Source organism: Gorilla gorilla, chromosome X, assembly GCF_029281585.2.
Source record: "Gorilla gorilla gorilla isolate KB3781 chromosome X, NHGRI_mGorGor1-v2.1_pri, whole genome shotgun sequence".
Taxonomy (NCBI): Eukaryota; Metazoa; Chordata; class Mammalia; order Primates; family Hominidae; genus Gorilla; species Gorilla gorilla.
This window is the reverse complement of record NC_073247.2, coordinates 118,554,702-118,577,637: the sequence shown is the minus strand read 5'-3', so window position 1 is coordinate 118,577,637 and position 22,936 is coordinate 118,554,702. Positions and strand designations below refer to the sequence as shown.

The 22,936-nt window shown below is 37.2% G+C and overlaps 1 protein-coding gene across 2 annotated transcripts in view; it reads right to left on the bottom strand.

Annotated features, from left to right (window-relative positions):
- The window catches only part of RNF128 (ring finger protein 128), a 100,886-nt gene that overhangs the window by 10,523 nt on the left and 67,427 nt on the right, over positions 1-22,936 (bottom strand). For both annotated transcript variants that reach the window (XM_019018832.4, XM_031006140.2), the window contains exons 2-3: positions 13,765-14,012; positions 1,757-1,828 (exon numbers count right to left, since the gene is read on the bottom strand). In XM_019018832.4, coding sequence (XP_018874377.1) covers positions 1,757-1,828; positions 13,765-14,012 — 320 coding nt within the window. The remainder of the gene's footprint in view (positions 1-1,756; positions 1,829-13,764; positions 14,013-22,936) is intronic.

Sequence of the window (22,936 nt, the reverse complement as noted above, 5' to 3'; positions counted from 1 at the left end):
TTTTATTTATATTTCTTTAATTATTAATGATGTTGAACATCTTTTATGTGCTTATTTGCCATTCATATATCTATTTTTTTGGTGAATTGTCTGTTTTGCTTGCCAGTTTTCTATTCGGTTGTTTGTATTCTTACTGTTAAGTTTTAAGAGTTCTTTATATTCTGGGTACAGCCCTTTAACAGACATATGATTTGCAAATATTTTCTCCCAGTCTGTACCTTATCTTTTCCTTCTTTTAACAGTGCCTTTCAAAGAACAGAAATTCTTAATTTTGACAAGGCCAAATGTATCAATTTTTTTCTTTCTTGGACTTGTTTTTGGAGTTATATCTAAGAAATATTTGTCACCCAAGTCATGAAAATATTTGTCTTTAACGTTTTCTTCTAAAAATTTCATAGTTCTAGGTTTTATGTTAAGGTCTATGATCTATTGAAATAATGTTTACATAGGGTATGAAGAATGGATTTAAGTTCTTTTTTGTCTGTTTGCTTGTTTTTTGCTTAAGGATATCCAATCACTGCATATGGATAGCCAACAAAGGGCTATCCTCCTGAAAAGGCTATCCTTTCTTCATTGAATTGCTTTTGCACTTTTATGGAAAATCAACTGACCATATATATATGGGTTTATTTCTGTACTCTGTCTTCTGTTTCTTTGATCTATAAATCTATCCTTTTTTCCAATACGACACTGTCTTGACTGCTGTGACTTTAAAATAATTCTTGAAATCAGGTAGCATGAATCATCCAAAGTTGTTCTTTATCAAAATTGTTTTGTTCATTCTAGTTCTTTTGCATTTTCATCTAAGCTTAGAATCAGCCTGTTAATTTCTATAAAAGATTTACACTACGATTTTTATTGAAACTGCATCAAATCCATAAATTAGTTTGGTGGGGAACCGACATCTTAACAAGAGCAAGTCTTCTGACCCATGAACATGGTATATGTTTCCATTTATTTAGATCTTCTTTGATTTATCTCTTCCATTAGTGTTTTACAGTTTCATGACTTTGGTAAGATTTAAAATGGTGTATTATTTCCATAAGTTCTATAGCTATTTTTTGAAATACATGTTTTACCCATCAGTGGTAGTTTTTCAACTGTCCTAAATCTGAAAATGCGTATTCAACCAAAGTAACACTAAAGCATTGTATTAGTTTCCTGTAGCTGCTGTAACAAATTATCATAATTCAGCGGCTTAAAACAACACAAGTTTATTCTCTTACTGTTCTGGAAATCCGAAGTCTATAACCAAGGCATTGGCAATACTGCGCTCCTTCTGGAGTCACCAGGGGAGAATCCCTCTCCTTATCTTTCCCAGCTTCTAGAGGCTGTCTGCATCCCTTAGCTCCTAGCCTCTTCCTTGTATCACCCCACCCTCTTGCTTCCCTTGTCACATCCCTTACTGTACTGTGGTCAAATCTCCCTCTCTCTCCCTCTTATAAGGACACTGCAATTATATTTTGAATCTACCTGGATAATCCAGGATAATCTCCCCATCTCATGACCCTTAACTTAATCATATCTGCAAAGTCCTTTTTGCCATATAAGGTAATATTCACAGGTTCAAGGGAATAGTTATCTTAGATATCTTTGGGAGGCCATTATTCAGCCAACCTCTAGAATCAAATGCATATAAAAAGTCAATAAGGTTCATAAATGCCAATAAAAGCATACTTAGGAAGAACATTTAGCCTGAACAATGGCTTGGTAGCACTGCTTTAAAATAAATAGCATTTAAAAGTCATGAATGTACCTTGTCTCCTTGTTTCAGTGTGCGTAGTTGAAGCCTTCCAATAGCTTTTTTAGCATCTGCCTTTAACTGCCTCTGTAAAAAAAAACCAGCAGGTATTAGAAAAACTATTTTTTAAAAGAAGTATGATGAAAAAGATAGAGAGGATCAATAAATATTTATCAGGTAAAACTCAATGTACAAATCAATTTTAAAAGATAAAACTTAATTAGCCATAATAAATGTCCCATTTGCCTGATATACGGCAGGATTTTCGAAGTTACTGAGACTTTTTACTTAACTTATGTTTCCCTACTTTCTTAAACAATACTGTTGGGACCATAATGGTAAAAATACATTTCCCCCACCCCTAATGGATTCAAATACTATGAATTTTCAAAGCAATCTTCCTATTTGCAAGCTCAGAGGACATTAGTATGCATTTTTTTCCCAATTTCCTTTTTGAATCGTGTCTTGTTTGGTGGAAAGTGCATAGGATTTGGATTCCAATGGTTCGAAATCTGACTTTGTCACTTACTCAATGAATAACCCTGCACGAGTCATTTAATTCTTTGAGCTTGTTTACTTATCTATAAAATGAGGGTAGTACCAACCTTTACACTGTTTGGTTTTAAGAAAAATATTGGTGCTTATAACCACGATTGCTTAATGAAGAAGATTGATTCTGAGAGTGGTCACCTTTTATTGTTTCACTGAGCATATATCTAGATGTGTCTGGATATGCAAAAGCAAGCCACAGGCTCATTTATGGAATAAAAACTAAAACATTATGCATAATTGAGTCAGAAGTGAAGTTGGGGTGTGGGAAGAATCTACCAGGTGAGGGAAAGACTATAAAGAGAGTCTATATAGTTCAATAACACATTGTCCCTCTATGTATGGTGAACCAGCCAGAGGAAAAAATCCCAGGTGATATTTGTTAAGATATTTGTCAATTTCAAGTTACTGGTGATGCTGCAAATACTTCATTCCCCTTCACTAAAGTCTACTACAGACAGGAATGCCTCAAGTGAATATAATATACATATGAATTGAAGTAGTGAATATAATATACATATGAATTGAAGTAGAGGCTAAGTATGACACTTGGTAGATGCTGTGTTGAAATGGTGAATATTTGTCCCCTCCAAATCTCACTGAAGTGTGACCCCCAATGTTGGAGGTGGGGCGTGGTGGGAGGTATTTGGGTCATGGAGGAGGATCCCTCATGAAGGGCTTAGTGCCATCCTTATGGTAATGAGTGAGTTCTCAGTTCCCGCTGGTTGTTTAAAAGAGCCTGGCACCTGCTCCCTCTCTCTCGCTCCCTCTCTCACCCTGTGACACGCGTGCTCCCCCTTTCCTTTCTGCCATGATAGGTAGATTCCTGAAGCTTTCACCAGAAGCGGAGGTTGGCGCCAAGCTTCTTGTATAGCCTGCAGAACCATGAGGCAAATCAACTTCTTTTCTTTACAAATTACCCAGCCTCAGGTATTCCTTTACAGCAACACAAACCCGACTAATACATGTGTGGAATATAATGGTAGCAGGTGCAGCATGGCAAGATAAGTGATCTTTCTATTTTGAACTGTAAAATGAACAAACTTAGAAATTCGGCAAAAAGTAGGCCCCCAGAACTGAGATCATTGGGAGAATGTAAGCAGCTTCCCTCCTATGTGTACCCCCATCCCCAGCTGACATTTATGTTACATGAAAATTAGAGATAATGTAAGTATTTAGTATAATTTCTGGCATATAGCAGATACTCAATAAAATGTTTATTACATAAAATGTAAACTACCATTCATCAATAAGCATAACAGGTACTTGCCAATATATATTTGCTACAAATGCTACAAATATTTGTAGCAAATATATTTTGGAAGGTAAGAATCTATAAGCATCAGTAGGTGAGGAATCTCCTTGATGCCCAAACCTGTCTCCTATATAAGATATCATTTTGTGGAAGATATTTAGCTTAATGCCAAGGAGAATATTAGCCAAAGTATTCCTTTGCTGTCACAGGAAAAGCAGAAACCTCTCAGATTATTACCTGACCAGCAAATAAGCCTAACAGAAACAGTGAATAGGAAGGCCTAGACCCTAAAAAGGAAAAGAGGTGATAATCAAGGCACTTTCACTCCCATTTTGGGACATAATTGTGAACTAAAAAAATTCTATGATGGGACTTAATTTCAGCACAAATATCTTCCCTTCTATTTTGTTACTTGTAAGATAATAATAGAGTGACAGTGAACAAAGATACACCTAGGATCTTTAGATTACCGAGCCCGACATCTAATCAGACACAGAAGAAAACTGATGTTCAAAGGGGAAGAATGTCTTGCTTGAAATATCAGAGCTAGTGTCAGCCCCACTGAAGTCCAGAGTTATATCAAAGTAGCTATCTGTTTTGACTGTAGCATGGAGTAGTAAGCTACTCCTACCATTTCCTTACAATATACAGTTGTTATACAATTTAAAATATATTTTTTATATCCATTACCTCATTTAATCCTCACAACAACCCCCAGAAGAAGGTAATATCCTCATTTTAGAGATGCTCAAGTGGAGGGTTGAAAAAGTAACATAACTTATTCAAAAGGGAATGCAGCATCTAAATAATAAAGCTGGTACTGGAACTCTGCTCTTCATATTCCAACAGTCCATTACAATACAACCATCCATAACTCAGCTGTCTTTTGATGTTTTTCTAGCTCCTGGATTCTAGGGTCTGTCAAACTGTGGCAATCCTTCCACCTGTATGCCTACAGGGTCCTGGCCCTGGCCCACACACCTACACTTCACTACTTTCTTTTCACATAGATCATGAGTCAGTTGGACATCGAGATGAGAAAAATGCAAATGAGAAAAAAATAGAGCCAGCAAGAAGAAAGGGGAAAAAAATGTAATGTAGTTGATGATGTCTTTCACAATCATTTTGCTCTTTGTCCTTAAAGCAATTCTAATTTAGGTTTAGGCAACAAGCTGTATCACACAGTTGGGGAAAGCTCTCATAAGGAATTGATACCTCTCTAGGGTATTTACTTGATTCAGTCTATACAGTCTGATTTCTCATTGCAAAATATTTGATTCAATACAATATAAATGTCTGAATCTCCAGTGCTAGTGCTTATCACTTTATTAGGCATTAATGCCAAATATATAACTTTCTTAATTATAGCCAAGACTATAATGCAAATTAATTTGAAGTGTGGGATCAAAGGGAAACTTTGTATGTAACGTCTGAGTCTATGCCCAGGAGAACAGTAGAACTTGCATTAAGGCCGATGCTAGAAAATGATGGTGGGGGAGAATACAAAAAATAAAAAAACAGGGCCAAATGCAAAATGCCAGAAGACACTAGACAAGAGATTTGATTATAAAGGATCTCTAAAAGATTTGCAGCATAGCATAAACTAATGTTTAACAAAGCAGCCTTAGAATAAAAATGTGTTTAAAAGAAAATTTGAGTATTTTCAATAGCTCCTACTGGGCTGATATAAAGAAAAGCTATTTTCTTTAAATATGGATGCAAGACCAGTGATTTAATAAAAAGCACAAACTATTTTTAGAGCTTAAAGGAAGGTCACTCACAAAAAAACTGCCTCACGATATTCAAGATAGTACTCAAGATATTTCACTGTGACACTGATAGCAAGAGTTCCAAGATGCAAGCCTCCCTCTTAAAAAAACTGAAATATGAGAACACCATTAGGGCCCAGTAGATTATATTCAACACGTGTTTGAACAACATTATGTCAACTTTTGAGTGCCCAAATATACCTCAACATTTAAAGACAATATGCCTCATGTGAACTGTAATTTGTACCTTACTCCTTAAAAAACAGAATTTCAAGAACATATCTACATTATACAAATTACATGAGATACTTTTCCAATGCCTTGCTACCAGATCAGAATTTCCTTAGTTTATAAATTCCAATAACACATTGTTTCCACCTCTTATCTTGTTCAGTAATTGTACTATTAATGTGCCTTTCTCTCTTGAGTAGCTGGAGGACTGGGCCTTAGTCACTTAGAAAAAAATTCCCCAGTGGCTAGAGTTTGCTCAAAAATTATTTTCTGAATTTAGAAAATATAAACAGACTTTCTTGATTTTCTCATGCAAGACACTTCTCATTTCAATTATTAAAAGTCTCTACTCCATTAAGTTTGGGGAAAGAAAGGTTTACACATTAATTGAACCTTTACCATGTGTCAGGTTGTAAGCTTTTTACATGTGTCATCTTGTTTAATCATTAACAACATTGTGAAATAGCTATTTTAATATCCAAGTTTTATAGACAAGAAAAGTAAGGTTCAGAAGCTTGACTAAAGTCCAGACAGCTGGTAAGTTTCAGAGCTGTGATTCAATTCAAGCCCAGGTTCTATCTGGCTTTAAAGCCCATGATCTCTCCACTATTGTACACTGCCTCCATTGTGTAATGGCAAAGAAGCCTTTAAGAGGCTTCACATTTCTTGTGAAGAAGACAAACGAAGGGAATTAAAAAACCCCTTTAAAGCCAGCAATTATCCAATCTTAAAATTCTTCCCAAACTGGCTATTTACTGTGATTTGGGGAATTTTAAAAAGCAAGTACATGATGTCAAACGCCTTTTGCCTTTCCCCTCCTCCTCTCTAATCCTAAGAGATACCTGGTCTAAGAATATTTGGCAGTAGAACTGAAGACTGATTCAAAGAAGCTGGTTGTTGGCCAATTTTCTTAACGAAGCTTAATGTGACTATTCTGACTAATCAAAAGCTGCATTCGCTCTAGTTAGTGAAGAATCTCCACTATATGGTTTTTTTTTCTTGATTCTGAATGGGAATATATTGGGGTTGATGATAAAATGTCAAACCAATGATCATTCTTTATTACAATGTTCAATTTTGAAATTATGGTGAATGCAAAGATATTCTACCTAGTTCATTGGTGTATTTATATCCAATTAGGTAAAATATATGTTTCAGTCTGGTGATTTTTCAGCCTGATTTTTGGTCCCAGGGCGTTCAGCTTTTAGCTTAACTGAAACCCACATGAATAGTATTAAGTATGTAGTCAAACCTAATTACTTGATGGAGGACAGGGTGTGCAAAAAGCAAGAAAGGAGAGAGATATAAGCAGACTAGATTTTTCTGTACTTAAGTCACCATATTTTAAAAATAAACATTTTCCTAAAAATTTGGCTAAGAGTTTTAACACAAGATATTTAAAATCAAGAATTATAGTAAGAGGATTCTTTTCCTCAGATATATTCCTAGGACAAAATAAAAGTCTGAGCCATGTAGCTGTTTAGGTATCTGAGAACTGAAAGAAATCCATTTTATTCAATAAAAACCTATCCATAATATTTGAGTGAAAATATTCCTACAGGTAAGAGGAGGTGCAGGCTATAAAACAGCTTCCCATAAATCTATGGAACTACAGATGAGGGGATAAATAAGAGTGCAGACCACTCCCATGAATAAAATAACTGTGAGCAGTGTAAGGAAATACACTATAAGGAAGAACCGTGAAGAAAGGGTGAATTTGACTCAGCAGATAGGTTATAGCTCAGATTACAGCATTTTTTTCAAAGAAATGTGATTAACACCCTTTAGAATTTGTGGTATAACTGCAAATTTGTATCCTTTGACCAACATATCCCCATTTCCCCAATCCCCCTGGCAACCACTTCTCTGTTCTCTGCATCTATGAGTTCAAATTTTTTAGATGAATAAATCCTGAGGATCTTATATACAGCATGGTTTACTTGAAATTTGCTAAGAAAGTATATCTTAAGTATTCTCAACACACACACACACACACACACACACACACACACGTAACTATGTGTAGGGATAGATGTATTAATTTATGTCAATCATTTTACAATTTATATGTATATCAAATCATAATGTTGTACACCTTGAATATACACAAATTTTATTTGTCAATCATACTTCAATAAAGCTGGAAAAAGAATTAGTGATATAAATTTAAAATTAGAGTAAGTGAATATATAAAAATCCTGAGACCCATTATAAGAGCTTTCTTTTGTTCAGTGAGAAAGTCAGAAGAAATATTGTAAAACTAAGTCCTATTTAGACAAGGATTTAATCTGCTCTTCTTATACAAGAGTCAAAATTCTCATGGTTTCTGTAAAAGACCCTGAACTACTCTCAAATATAGGCAGAAATAGATACATACATGTGAACACACCAACTGCAAATGTATATATGTTAATAGTGGTACAGTGTGCAGGTACTTAATGAATCTTCCAGGTAATTTCGTGTACTAGTGGAGTAGAAAAAAACTTAATGTAACCAGAAATAGTTTAGATAATTTTTAGTAATGCTTTAAGTTGAAGGACAGATTTTAAGATATTAATGTAGCCTAGTCCTTCCTCATCTGAGAGCACACAGGAGTGGTCTTTCTCTCTGGCAGCAAACTACAGAAATGTGTGGCATATCTCTGCCCAGGGAACCAATTTAAGTGTTGGGGTCCAAGACTCAGATGAAGGGACTGCTTACTAGGTGCATCCTGCTAGCAACTGGCCATGTTGCCAGAAACTGAGGACCCCAACAATGAAACTAGGATATAATCAATCTTGATTGTTGTAAAAAGCAACTCTGACAGGCTGGTACAACATGGTCCATTGTTCCAGGTGTATATAACAAAATTATCAATCACTAACATAAAGACCAGTTTGAGAGCCACATTCCCAGGGTTGGCCAGGGGCCAATCATGGTTCCCTTGGGGACATGGAAGGAGTAAGCAACTGCAGCTGTTGTGTTACATTTTTCCTCACAATCCATCCTGTTGGTCAAAGCCTTTTTATAATAAAACTTTCAGTACAGTAACTGTTTGTACAGTATTTATGTATTATCACTCCAGTTAGTACAGTAGTCAGTATAGTTACTATACAGTAACTATATAGTTAGCATAATATTTATAAACAGTGTACTACATACAGTATACAGTTGACCCTTGAACAACATGGCAATTACGGGCACTGACCCTCACGCAGCCAAGACTCCACATATAGCTTTTGACACCCCCAAAACTTAACTACTAATAGTCTACTGTTGACTGGAAGCCTTACTGATAACATAAACAGTTAATAAACACCTATGTTGTATGTTATATAAATTATATACTGTGTTTGTACAATAAAGTAAATTAGAGAAAAGAAAATGTTATTAAGAAAATCATAAGGAAGAAAAAAATATATATTTAAAGACAGGGTCTCACTGTCACCCAGGCTGGAGAGCAGTGGCATGATCTCGGCTCACTGCAACCTCTGCCTCCTGGGCTCAAGTGATTCTCCCACCTCAGCCTCCCAAGTAGCTGGGACTATAGGCACATGCCACCATGCCTGGCTAGTTTTTCTATTATTTGTAGGGACAGGGTTTTGCCATGTTGCACAGGTTGGTCTGGAACTCCTGGGCTCAAGCGATCCACCCGCCTCGGCCTCCCAAAGTGCTGGTACGACAGGTGTGAGAGAAAATAAATTTTATCTTAATTAAGAGGCCGTGGATTATCATGAAGGCCTCCATCCTTCTTTCTTCACATTCACTAGGCTGGGGAGGAGGAAAAGGATATATTGACTTTGCTGCCTCCGGTGTGGCAGAAGTGGAAGAATATCCGTGTAAAAGTGGATTCATGTGGTTGAAACTCAAGTTGTTTAAGGGTCAACTGTATATACTGTTCAGTTAGCACAGTATTTTTATATAAGGTGCCATAAGAACAACACAAGTCTATCTAATACTTGCAGAAGCCAACAAGGAGTGGAAACAGGTTCAAAGGAACAATTCATCCAGTTTATAAGACCATCACAAACATCTTTACATTATTATACCAATTTAATTATCCATTTATTCCCTTGATCTATGGCCACTTGAACTTTGTGATAAACTTGCACAGAGCTTTTTAATATAGTAATGAACTAAATCATTCTACTTCTTCTTCATGCCAGTCACTCTCCCTTGGTATCACACTGTGAGGAGTTTTTAGTTCAATGTCTCAAATACATTTGATTACCATATGATTTATTTATATAAGATAGTTGAATTTTACTAACAATACCAGTGTTACACCATATCAGAGTATGGTTATGATACAGTTTGGTTTGGTTACAAAAAAAATCCGGAAATGTCACAGAAATATTTATTAAACCTTCCTAGAAGAATTAGCCTTTGCCCATATGCCAGATATGATGAGGAACAAATGCTGTCACCAGTTGCAATCATTCTGTCATTTCTAGGTTCCATGTTAGCTGGGGACAAAGCCAATCATTTGTCTCAACTTATATTATTATAAAGTTATAGGTTCCTGTTAACTTTGTACAGCAAGGCCATTTCCCTCCCATGAGAGTACATGGGTATCATTCAGTACTAGTTCTATTCCTACTAGCCTTATTTTGGCCCATCCTTTGGTCAAGATCAGTCAGAGATCAGCAGTGCAAGTTGCAATTTTACAAAAAAAAATTCCATAAATTTGAGGATCTGCATGTGTCTCAAAGATTATCTGCCTGAGCTTCTACAGCTAAAAATGGAAGGTCATTATCCCCATGGCTACTTGGGGATCACTTTTAAGTAAAATAGTTAATAGATTCTGTTGTGTTAGAGTATATTCTCTTTCCCAATATTGATTCCTAGCATTCTCTAGCATTATGTGTTGGGTCTGTGTGATCAGTTTATCAAAGCTTTATCACCTTTGCAAGTGGATTCCCATTCTTTTCCCTCCTCTTGGAAGATGATTTCCTTCTAATCTGTCTATTTTAGTTAGTAAATCCTTTTCTTCTGAAAGCCACTCTTCATTAAAAGTAAATTTACCTTTTCACATTATATCTAGGCCAGCTCCTATTTCACCTACAGCCCTCTTTTGTTTCACTTGTCAATGTTTAATCCAACACACGCATTGTGGCTATTGAGTATTAACTGTTTGAATACAGTTAGGATACATTTACGGTACCCGAAAATGTTTGGTACTCCATGCTAGAGTCAAGTGTATAGTGGTCACTCCTGAATGTAGTTTAATTTGTGTATGCCATAAGGTTTCCCATAATCTTTCTTGTCTCAAGTTAGGGTTGTTCCCGGAAGGGACATGAAACTAACTTATAAGGCCTAATATGTTATTTTCATTTATAATCCATTGATACTTTTTTGTTCTGTTTAAAAGCTTTGTATCTAAAAAACAGGGATGATATGTGTTCTTACACATCACACTACAACATATGAGGCTACTCTGTCTGGGGGCTCATCTGAGCATTCAGTCATCAGAATTTATGGTTACAGTTATCAGTTTCCTGACATTATATACCATGTATCATAACCTTCAGAAGGAAGAAATTCTTGAATATATTAAATTTGCCTAACATTCTAATGAAGCCAAATTTCCATAACTCAGCTTCATCATCATTTCTACCAGTAAAATGGAGATAATATAGTTAAATGTTTAGTGATAATTATAATCAGCATATGCATTAAGCTCTACCTTTTACAAATTAATACTAAGTCATGAAAATTAAATATATAAATGACATTCTAGCACTCTCAAATATTTATAAGCAAAAAGGACTATCAGCCATATATTTAATCTTTTAGTCCTCAAAGGATAAACAGATATAGTCCATTAAGTAATTTTTAAAAGCCCCTTCAAAAGCCTTCTCCAAATAGATGAGAAGTTTTAATGCTATTCTTGACCATTTCTACAGAGGTTAATTATCATAAGATGTATTATAAACTATGAAAATTAAATGCATAGACCAGAGCTAAATGTCCAATGAAGCTCTGTAACACCAGACAAAGTTCTTTATAAACCTTATTATTTTCTGATGGGGTTTAATGCCATGTCAATAAATTTATTATAGCACTGAGAATACTGAAACACATACCCCACCATGAACATATGCAAACCAAACACTCTTGTCATTGTAACTATAACCTTTGAATAGTTAGTCACACTGGACACCAATTTCCTTCCAGCCTCGCAGATAAAAAACCGCACAATATACAAATGTCAAATATTAACACAGTGTGAAACTACTGAGTGGCCTGGTACAGGAATTTTAAACATCTTTTTGACTGCAGCTAGTATCAGGCTGAACCTGCCACCAATGTGATAAGCTCCTTTTCTAAGGAGAAGGATAGAAGCCAATTAACTTTAAACACTGAGATAACCATCACTTATTACCATATGCTGGTATCTAATCTTCATGAAGTTTTTATAATAAAATTTCAATTTCTCATCTATTCCTAAATTAAATTAACTTCCTTGCTATATAAAAATCCTCACTGCTCCTTCCGCCCCCTAAATAAATTGAGTTCCTTTTCACTTATTGGAGGAAGAGTACATGAAGTGACCAGAAATTGATTGCCTTTAGAGAAACTTCTCAGTACATATAAAAATGTATTTTCATCTGAAAGCATTAAATCCCTACTGAGCTTTCTAAAGAAGTGGCACACCATTCCGCTGTTATATTGAGAATACCTGAAGGGAGGAGGAGGTAAGAAATCATGGTGGCTTTGACTGGGGCAGAAGCAATGGAGGTAATAAGAAATAATCAAATTCTGGATATATAATGAAGGTAGAAATAATAGGATTTACTGATAGAGTTTACATGGGAGGTGACAGAAAAAAAGGAATAAAGAACAACTTCAAGGTTTTTGGCCTGGGGCCAAGAGAAAATCTTTTGAAAATGGGAGCAATAATACTATGTTTGCATGTTGGTGGAAAAGATCCAGAGGAGAGGGAGAAATTGTTAAAGTAGGAGAGTGAGAGAGGACAATTTCTGGAGTGATGTCCTTGAGTATACAAAAGACAAAAATAATCTTATACCTGAGTGAAAGAGTTAGCCTTTGCAAAGGAACAGTTCATCCATAAAAACAGAAGACAAAGCAGGGGAATAGGATAGACGCAGATGAAGATAGACGAGAAGATGTGGAAGTATTATTGATTGCTTCAATTTTCTCAGTAAAATAAAATACAAATTGAGAGTAAAGTTGGAGGAGGTGTTGGAGAAAGGGAAAGGAACACATATGGTTAGCCAACAGTAGGAGAGTAAATGGCCAAGAAAACATAGTGTGATTCCTGGGTAGCATTAAGGGCCCACTCTGATTTTACGGTCACAAATTTAAAGTGAGATCAGTCAGTACAGCTGTAAATACCTTTCTGATACTTCAGTTGGGCAAGGTGAAGACATAAGAGTAGGTGGGAAGTAAATTTAACCAGGGTTGGATTTGTTTTTCCAGCAACTATAACAAAGAGAAAGAAGGGCCAAGGGAACTGAAGATGTATGCATGGGAGTAACCATGGAATTTAAGCTGGGTAAGGAGAAATGTGAGCATATCAGGGGGCTGAGGGGGACAATTTAATGGTGGCAGGAACAATGCCATACAACCATAGGTACTTTACTGTTCAATAATGCTTTGGTATTTTTGCTCTGTTGTTTCTGTACCTTGTACCTTTTTATACACTGTTATAATATGGTAGAAACTATTAATATTTGACTCCACTTGAAGCCTAACAATATATCATGCACAATCAGATCTTCTAACCTGCCTTCTCAGCCTAGTCCCTCTTCTCAGCCCCATCCCCACATGCAAATACAGACGTACATATAAAATAATAGTGGTTACCTTTGGGCGATGACTATAGTTATATTGCTATATCAGGTTTTAGGTGAGTTTTTTTCCTGTGTACTTTCTAATTTCTAAGTTTTCTATATTGAGTATGAAATGTTTTTGTAATTTAGAAAAAAATGTTTATTTAAAAGAACATATGTATTTACACCTATATGTAATTAAATGCTGGATGTGTTCTCTAATGAGGTGTTAGAAAATTTAATCAGGTAGGATTAAGTTCTTTGACAAATATAGAAAATAAAACCTTTGAGAAGAGCTGACATACTTTTAAAAACTACCAGATTTTGTAAAACATATGGGGAGATCATTGTCTAGCAAGTACAATGTATTAAAATGCAGGACCCTGAAACTACAATTAGAACAGTAAATTTTTTTTAATAGTGGAAGAAAGGACCATTACAAACCTGCTTCCTGCTTTGAGCTCTTGCATTCCGTAGCCTTCGAGCAGAATAAAAGATAAAATAGCCCACAGTTGCCGCCGTAATAATAAAAAAGGACACAGAAACGAAAAAAATTGAATAGTGATTCACCCAAGGGCCATGTTTTTTCCCTACTTCTATGACCATTGTCACTTGTATGCCTCTTTGAATAGATTGCAGAATTTTTGTGCCTTTCAGATTGCCGATCATGATTGCAACAATGTCTACTGCACCTGTAAAATAAAACAAATTCAGTTTTAGTTTGGTGAAACATTCTTAGTGTAATAACCCAATTGCTAAAATGATTTTAAATGGGTCTCAATGAGACAAAGGAAGGATACCCATTCATTCAATTAACATTTTTGAGCACCTACTATCTATATGAAAGTTGTAGGCTATATAAACACGCATGAGATTTGGTTACCGATTTTAGGGAACTCATAACTTAGTAAGGAAGCTATTATACACAACAAACACCTCCCCCTCCTCAGACTAACTATCTATAATTCAACAGTATTGCCTTTGAGACCCAATTTGCATCTTATATGAAGGCTTGCTTAAAGACAAATAGTCCCCCAAATTGTAGAAAATAGGGCTTATATTATAAGGAATCTAAGATTTGGGGAATACAGAAATATTTCCCAATTTATAAGATGATAAATTATCTCAAGAGCTCACTACTAGCATGTATAAGGATTTACATATTGGGATAGTAATTTGAGCCAAACAATGTTTACAAACCCAAATGTACAAACTACATATGTCCATGATGTACCATTTTTCTATATCCTCAAAAGCAATATAAAACTTGCTCAAGGTGTTCTAAGGTTTTACACGGACGTGATCAGGTTAGCAATGAAGATAACATATAGAAATACACATTTCTATTCACTACCTATTAAAGACAAGGCTAAACTAAGACTAATCTTATTACTAAAGGTCTAATTATCTATAATACTTACCTCTCTACCACCAATTATATAAGTTTTGTGGAAAAAAATAAAGTACAAACGTTATCTTTCCCAATGTTGAAAGAATGTCAGATTGCTCATGCCATTCCAATGCTTATCAAGGTTTATATTCCCTCTAGTTTATATGACCTGAGACCAATAATCTTAAGAAAAAGAAGAGCACTTATTGAATGTTAAGGTATAACCAACTAGAGAAACCTCCCACTGATATTAAGTTAAGGTGCTAATCTGGGTTAATGATCCAACTCCAATCTGGAATAAATACAAATACACACATGCAACTCTAAAAGGACTTTTAGAGGAGGTTCCAAGATGGCCGAATAGGAACAGCTCCAGTCTGCAGCTCCCAGTGTGAGTGATGCAGAAGACGGGTGATTTCTGCATTTCCAACTGAGGTACTGGGTTCATCTCACTGGGGCTTGCCAGACAAGTGGGTACAGCCCACGGAGCAGGGCAGGCCATCGCCTCACCCAGGAAGCACAAGGGGTCAGGGAATTCCCTTTCCTAGCAAAGGGAAGACGTGACAGACCGTACCTGGAAAATCGGGACACTCCCACCCTAATACTGCACTTTTCCAACAGCCTTAGCATAATGGCACACCAGGAGATTATAACCTGTGCCTGGCTCAGAGGGTCCCACGCCCATGGAGCCTCGCTCACTGCTAACACAGCAGTCTGAGATCAAACTGCAAGGCGGCAGTAGGGCTGGGGGAGGGGCGTACGCCATTGCTGAGGCTTGAGTAGGTAAACAAAGCGGCGGGCAAGCTCAAACTGGGTGGAGCCCACCACAGCTCAAGGAGGCCTGCCTGACTCTGCAGACTCCACCTCTGGGGGCAGGGCATAGGTGAACAAAAGGCAGCAGAAACTTCTGCAGACTTAAACATCCCTGTCTGACAGCTTTGAAGAGAGTAGTGGTTCTCCCAGCACGGAGTTTGAGATCTGAGAACGGACAGACTGCCTCCTCAAGTGGGTCCCTGACCCCTCAGTAGCCTAAATGGGAGACACTTCCCAGTAGGGGCCGACTGACACCTCATACAGTGGGGTGCCCCTCTAAGATGAAGCTTCCAGAGGAAGGATCAGGCAGCCACATCTGCCATTCTGCAATATTTGCTGTTCTGCAGCCTCCGCTGGTGACACCCAGGCAAACAGGGTCTGGAGTAGACCTCCAGCAAACTCCAACAGACCTGCAGCTGAGGGTCCTGACTGTTAGAAGGAAAACTAACAAACAGAAAGGACATCCACACCAAAACCCTGTCAGTACGTCACCATCATCAAAGACCAAAGGTAGATAAAACCACAAAAATGGGGAGAAACCAGAGCAGAAAAGCTGAAAATTCTAAAAATCAGAGCACCTCTTCTCCTCCAAAGGAACGCAGCTCCTCACCAGCAACAGAAAAAAGCTGGATGGAAAATGACTTTGACGGGTTGAGAGAAGAAGGCTTCAGATGATCGGTAATAACAAACTTCTCTGAGCTAAAGGAGGATGTTCGAATCCATTGCAAAGAAGCTAAAAACCATGAAAAAAGATTAGACGAATGGCTAACTAGAATAAACAGTGTAGAGAAGTCCTTAAATGACCGGATGGAGCTGAAAACCATGGCATGAGGACTACGTGGCACATGCACAAGCTTCAGTAGCCGATTTAATCAAGTGGAAGAAAGGGTATCAGTGATTGAAGATCAAATGAATGAAATGAAGCAAGAAGAGAAGTTTAGAGAAAAAAAGAGTAAAAAGAAATGAATAAAGCCTCCAAGAAATATGGGACCTTGTGAAAAGACCAAATCTATGTCTCATTGGTGTACCTGAAAGTGACGGGGACAATGGAACCACGTTGGAAAATACTCTTCAGGAGATTATCCAGGAGAACTTCCCCAACCTAGCAAGGCAGGCCAACATTCAAATTCAGGAAGTTCAGAGAATGCCACAAAGATACCCCTTGAGAAGAGCAACTCCAAGACACATAATTGTCAGATTCACCAAAGTTGAAAAGAAGGAAAAAATGTTAAGGGCAGCCAGAGAGAAAGGTCAGGTTACCCACAAAGGGAAATCCATCAAACTAACAGCGGATCTCTCGGCAGAAACTCTACATGCCAGAAGAGAGTCGGGGCCAATATTCAACATTCTTAAAGAATTTTCAACCCAGAATTTCATATCCAGCCAAACTAAGCTTCATAAGTGAAGGAGAAATAAAATTCTTTACAGACAAACAAATGCTGAGAGATTTTGTCACCACCAGGCCTGCCTTACAAGAGCTCCTGAAGGAAGCACTAAACATGGAAAGGAACAACTGGTACCAGCCACTGCAAAAGCATGCGAAATTGTAAAGACCATCGATGCTAGGAAGAAAATGCATCAACTAACGAGCAAAATAACCAGCTAACATCATAATGACAAGATCAAATTCACACATAATAATATTAACCTTAAATGTAAATGGGCTAAATGCTCCAATTAAAAGACATAGACTGAAAAAAAAAAAGACACAGACTGGCGAATTGGATAAAGAATCAAGACCCATCAGTGTGCTGTATTCAGGAGACCCATCTCACATGCAGAGACACACATAGGCTCAAAATAAAGGGATGGAGGAAGATATACCAAGCAAATGGAAAGAAAAAAAAAAAAGCAGGTGTAGCAATCCTAGTCTCTGATCAAACAGACTTTAAACCAACAAAGATCAAAAGAGACAAAGAAGGTCATTACATAATGGCAAAGGGATCAATTCAACAAGAAGAGCTGACTATCCTAAATATATATGCACCTAATACAGGAGCACCCAGATTTATAAAGCAAGTCCTTAGAGACCTACAAAGAGACTTAGACACCCACACAATAATAATGGGAGACTTTAAAACCCCACTGTCAACATTAGACACATCAATGAGACAGTAAGTTAACAAGGATATCCAGGAACTGAACTTAGCTCTGCACCAAGCAGACCAAATAGACATCTACAGAACTCTCCACCCCAAATCAACAGAATATACATTCTTCTCAGCACCACATAACACATATTCCAAAATTGACGACATAGTTGGAAGTAAAACACTCCTCAGCAAATGTAAAAGAACAGAAATTATAACAAACTGTCTCAGACCACAGTGCAATGAAACTAGAACTCAGGATTCAGAAACTCACTCAAAACCACACAACTACATGGAAACTGAACAACCTGCTCCTGAATGACTACTGGGTACATAAAAAAATGAAGGCAGAAATAAAGATGTTCTTTGAAACCAATGAGAACAAAGACACAACATACCAGAATCTCTGGGACACATTCAAAGCAGTGTATAGACGGAAATTTACAGCACTAAATGCCCACAAGAGAAAGCAGGAAAGATCTAAAATTGACACCCTAATATCACAATTAAAAGAACTAGAGAAGCAAGAGTAAACACATCCAAAAGCTGGCAGAAGGCAAGAAATAACTAAGATCAGAGCAGAAGAGGAGATAGAGACACAAAAAACCCTTCAAAAAATCAATGAATCTAGCAGCTCGTTTTTTGAAAAGATCAACAAAATTGATAGACCACTAGCAAGACAAATAAAGAAGAAAAGAGAGAAGAATCAAATAGATGCAATAAAAAATGATAAAGGGGATATCACCACCGATCCCACAGAAATACAAAAACTAACATCAGAGAATACTATAAACCCCTCTATGCAAATAAACTAGAAAATCTAGAAGAAATGGATAAATTCCTCGACACATACACCCTCCCAAGACTAAACCAGGAAGAAGTTGAATCTCTGAATAGACCAATAACAGGCTCTGAAATTGAGGCAATAATTAATAGGCTACCAACCAAAAAAAGTCCAGGACCAGATGGATTCACAGCCGAAGTCTACCAGAGGTACAAAGAGAAACTGGTACCATTCCTTCTGAAACTATTCCAATCAATAGAAAAAGAGGGAATCCTCCCTAACTCATTTTACGAGGCCAGCATCATCCTGATACCAAAGCCTGGCAGAGACAAAATAAAAAAAGAAAATTTTAGACCAATATCCCTGATGAACATTGATGCAAAAATCCTCAATAAGATATTGGCAAGCCGAATCCAGCAGCACATCAAAAAGCTTATCCACCACAATCAAGTTGGCATCATCCCTGGGATGCAAGGCTGGTTCAACATATGCAAATCAATAAATGTAATCCATCATATAAACAGAAACAAAGATAAAAACCACATGATTATCTCAATAGATGCAGAAAAGGCCTTTGACAAAATTCAACAGCCCTTCATGCTAAAAACTCTCAATAAACTAGGTATTGATGGGATGTATCTCAAAATAATAAGAGCTATCTATGACAAACCCACAGCCAATATTATAAAGAATGGGCAAAAACTGGAAGCATTCCCTTTGAAAACTGGCACAAGACAGGGATGCCCTTTCTCACCACTCCTATTCAACATAGTGTTGGAAGTTCTAGCCAGGACAATCAGGCAAGAGAAGGAAATAAAGGGTATTCAATTAGGAAAAGAGGAAGTCGAATTGTCCCTGTTTGCAGATGACATGATTGTATATCTAGAAAACTGCATAATCTCAGCCCAAAATCTCCTTAAGCTGATGAGCAACTTCAGCAAGTATCAGGATAAAAAATCAATGTGCAAAAATCACAAGCATTCCTATACACCAATAACAGACAAACAGAAAGCCAAATCACGAGTGAACTCCCATTCACAATTGCTTCAAAGAGAATAAAATACCTAGGAATCTAACTTAAAAAGGATGTGAAGGACCTCTTCAAGGAGAACTACAAACCACTGCTCAACGAAATAAAAGAGGACACAAACAAATGGAAGAACATTCCGTGTTCATGGATAGGAAGAATCAATATCATGAAAATGGCCATTCTGCCCAAGGTAATTTATAGATTCAATGCCATCCCCATCAAGCTACCAATGACTTTCTTCACAGAATTGGAAAAAACTACTTTAAAGTTCATATGGAACCAAAAAAGAGCCCGCATTGCCAAGACAATCCTAAGTCAAAAGAACAAAGCTGGAGGCATCACCCTACCGGACTTCAAACTATACTACAAGGCTACAGTAACCAAAATAGCATGGTACTGGTACCAAAACAGAGATATAGACCAATGGAACAGAATAGAGCCCTCAGAAATAATACCACACATCTACAACCATCCGATCTTTGACAAACCTGACAAAAACAAGAAATGGGGAAAGGATTCCCTATTTAATAAATGGTGGTGGGAAAACTGGATAGCCATATATAGAAAGCTGAAACTGGATCCCTTCCTTACACCTTATACAAAAATTAACTCAAGATGGATTAAAGACCTAAATATTAGACCTAAAACCATAAAAATCCTAGAAGAAAACCTAGGCAAATACCATTCAGGCCATAGGCATGGGCAAGGACTTCATGACCAAAACACCAAAAGCAATGGCAACAAAAGCCAAAATTGACAAATGGGATCTAATTAAACTAAAGAGCTTCTGCACAGCAAAAGAAACTACCATCAGAGTGAACAGGCAACCTACAGAATGGGAGAAAAGTTTTACAATTTACCCATCTGACAAAGGGCTAATATCCAGAATCTACAATGAACTTCAACAAATTTACAAGAAAAAATCAAACAACCCTATCAAAAAGTGGGCAAAGGATATGAACAGACACTTCTCAAAAGAAGACATTTATGCAGCCAAAAGACACATGAAAAAATGTTCATCATCACTGACCATCAGAGAAATGCAAACCAAACCACAATGAGATACCATCTCACACGACTTAGAATGGTGATCATTAAAAAGTCAGGAAACAACAGGTACTGGAGAGGATGTGGAGAAACAGGAACTCCTTTACACTGTTGGTGGGAGTGTAAACTAGTTCAACCGTTGTGGAAGACAGTGTGGCGATTCCTCAAGGATCTAGAACTAGAAATACCATTTGACCCAGGTATCCCATTACTGGGCATATACCCAAAGGATTATAAATCATGCTGCTATAAAGACACATGCACACGTATGTTTATTTCGGCACTATTCACAATAGCATAGACTTGGAACCAACCCAAATGTCCATCAATAATAGACTGGATTAAGAAAATTTGGCACATATATACCATGGAATACTATGCAGCCATAAAAAGGATGAGTTCATGTCTTTGTAGGGACATGGACATGGATGAAGCTAGAAACCATCATTTTGAGCAAACTATCACCAAGATAGAAAACCAAACACCGCATGTTCTCACTCATCGGTGGGAATTGAACAATGAGAACACTTGGACATAGGGTGGGGAACATCACACACTGGAGCCTGTCATGGGGTGGGGGGCTGGGGGGGATAGCATTAGGAGATAAACCTAATGTAAATGACGAGTTAATGGGTGCAGCATACCAACATGGCACATGTAAACATATGTAACAAACCTGCACGTTGTGCACATGTAGCCTAGAACTTAAAAGTATAGTAATAAAAAAACCCAACAAAATATAAAATAAAATAAAAGGAATTTTAGACTAGAATTTAAATACAAAAATACTGAATGTCTGAAATGTAGACACCCTCTGTTGTATCTTCTTCCAATATGAGTATATTATCCAAATATCCCTTATGGGTCTGGAGGTAATTTTGCCAGAGAGTGCCCCTTTTTTCTATTTATTTGGGGACATTAAGTTTTTAGCTATGGCACTAAAATCACAGACATTATTTGTCTTTTCTCTAAAAGCCATTTCTCAGGAAAATATTAAAATAGTATTCACAGTTTTAATTTTCAAATTAAGGGCATAAACCTTAAATGGCAATGTACACAGTAAAATTGTTAATCAAGCAATCCCTTAAATTTATGGTCCTCAGTAGCCAAAGTTTTCAAAAGATGAGGCCAAAAAGAAATATCTCATAGTATGCTAAGATTCTCTCTTTATTTGAAGTTATTAATTTAAACATTTTATTCAAAGCATTTTATTATAGATCCTTAACATTCCAAAAGACACTATTTTTACATGATAGCCATTTAGTTAAGCCCTTTTTATAACTCTACTGAGTCATGTGTGATCATTCAGTTTGATAGAGATTAATGACTCACCTTGTTCTCATTTACAAAAGGAAAATCTCAGAAACAATGGGGAGTGAAGGAGTCTGAAATGTAGAGACCCTCTGTTATATTTTCTCCCAATATCAGTATATGACCCAAATATCCCTTATGGATCTGGAGATAATTTTACCAAAGAGTGGCCCTTTTTTCTATTTATTTAGGGGCTTTAAATTTTTAGCTATGGCACTAAAATCACAGACATTATTTGTCTTTTCTCTAAGAGCCATCTCTCAGGAAAATGTATAGTAATAAAGTTGTGATTAATTATAGAATGTAGCATTCATTTCTGATATTATAAACTGTATAATCTTTGAAAGCATAGAGAATTCTAAAAGTTAGGCTTTGGAATATATTTTTAAATATTTCTTTTGAATCACAGATGTGTACTGCTAATAAGTTGGTTTTTTTTGTTGTTGTTGTTTTGTTTTGTTTTTTTTGAGACGGAGTTTCGCTCTTGTCACCCAGAGTGGAGTGCAGTGGCGCAATCTTGGCTCACTGCAACCTCTGCCTCCTGGGTTCAAGTGATTCTCCTGCTTCAGCCTCCCGAGTAGCTGGCATTACAGGTGCATGCCACCACACCCAGCTAATTTTTGTAATTTTAGTAGAGATGGGGTTTCACCATGTTGGCCAGGCTGGTTTCAAACCCCTAACCTCAGGTGATCCACCCACCTTGGCCTCCCAAGTGCAGGGATTAGAGGCGTGAGCCACTGCACCTGGCCATAAGTTTTTAACTAATAGAAATGTTTTGTTCTTTTAGAACATATGGGGTAGGTGGCAGGGGTGGATACTCAGGAACATATGGGCCATTGTGGTCAGATGAATGTTAAAAAACAAAACAAGGCCGGGCGTGGTGGCTCACGCCTGTAATCCCAGCACTTTGGGAGGCTGAGGTGGGTGGATCACGAGGTCAGGAGATCAAGACTATCCTGGCTAACACGGTGAAACCCCGTCTCTTCTAAAAATACAAAAAAAAAATTAGTCGGGCGTGGTGGCAGGCACCTGTAGTCCCAGCTACTGGGGAGGCTGAGGCAGGAGAATGGCGTGAACCCGGGAGGTGGAGCTTGCAGTGAGCTGATACCGTGCCACTGCACTCCAGCCTGGGCGACAGAGCGAGACTCCAT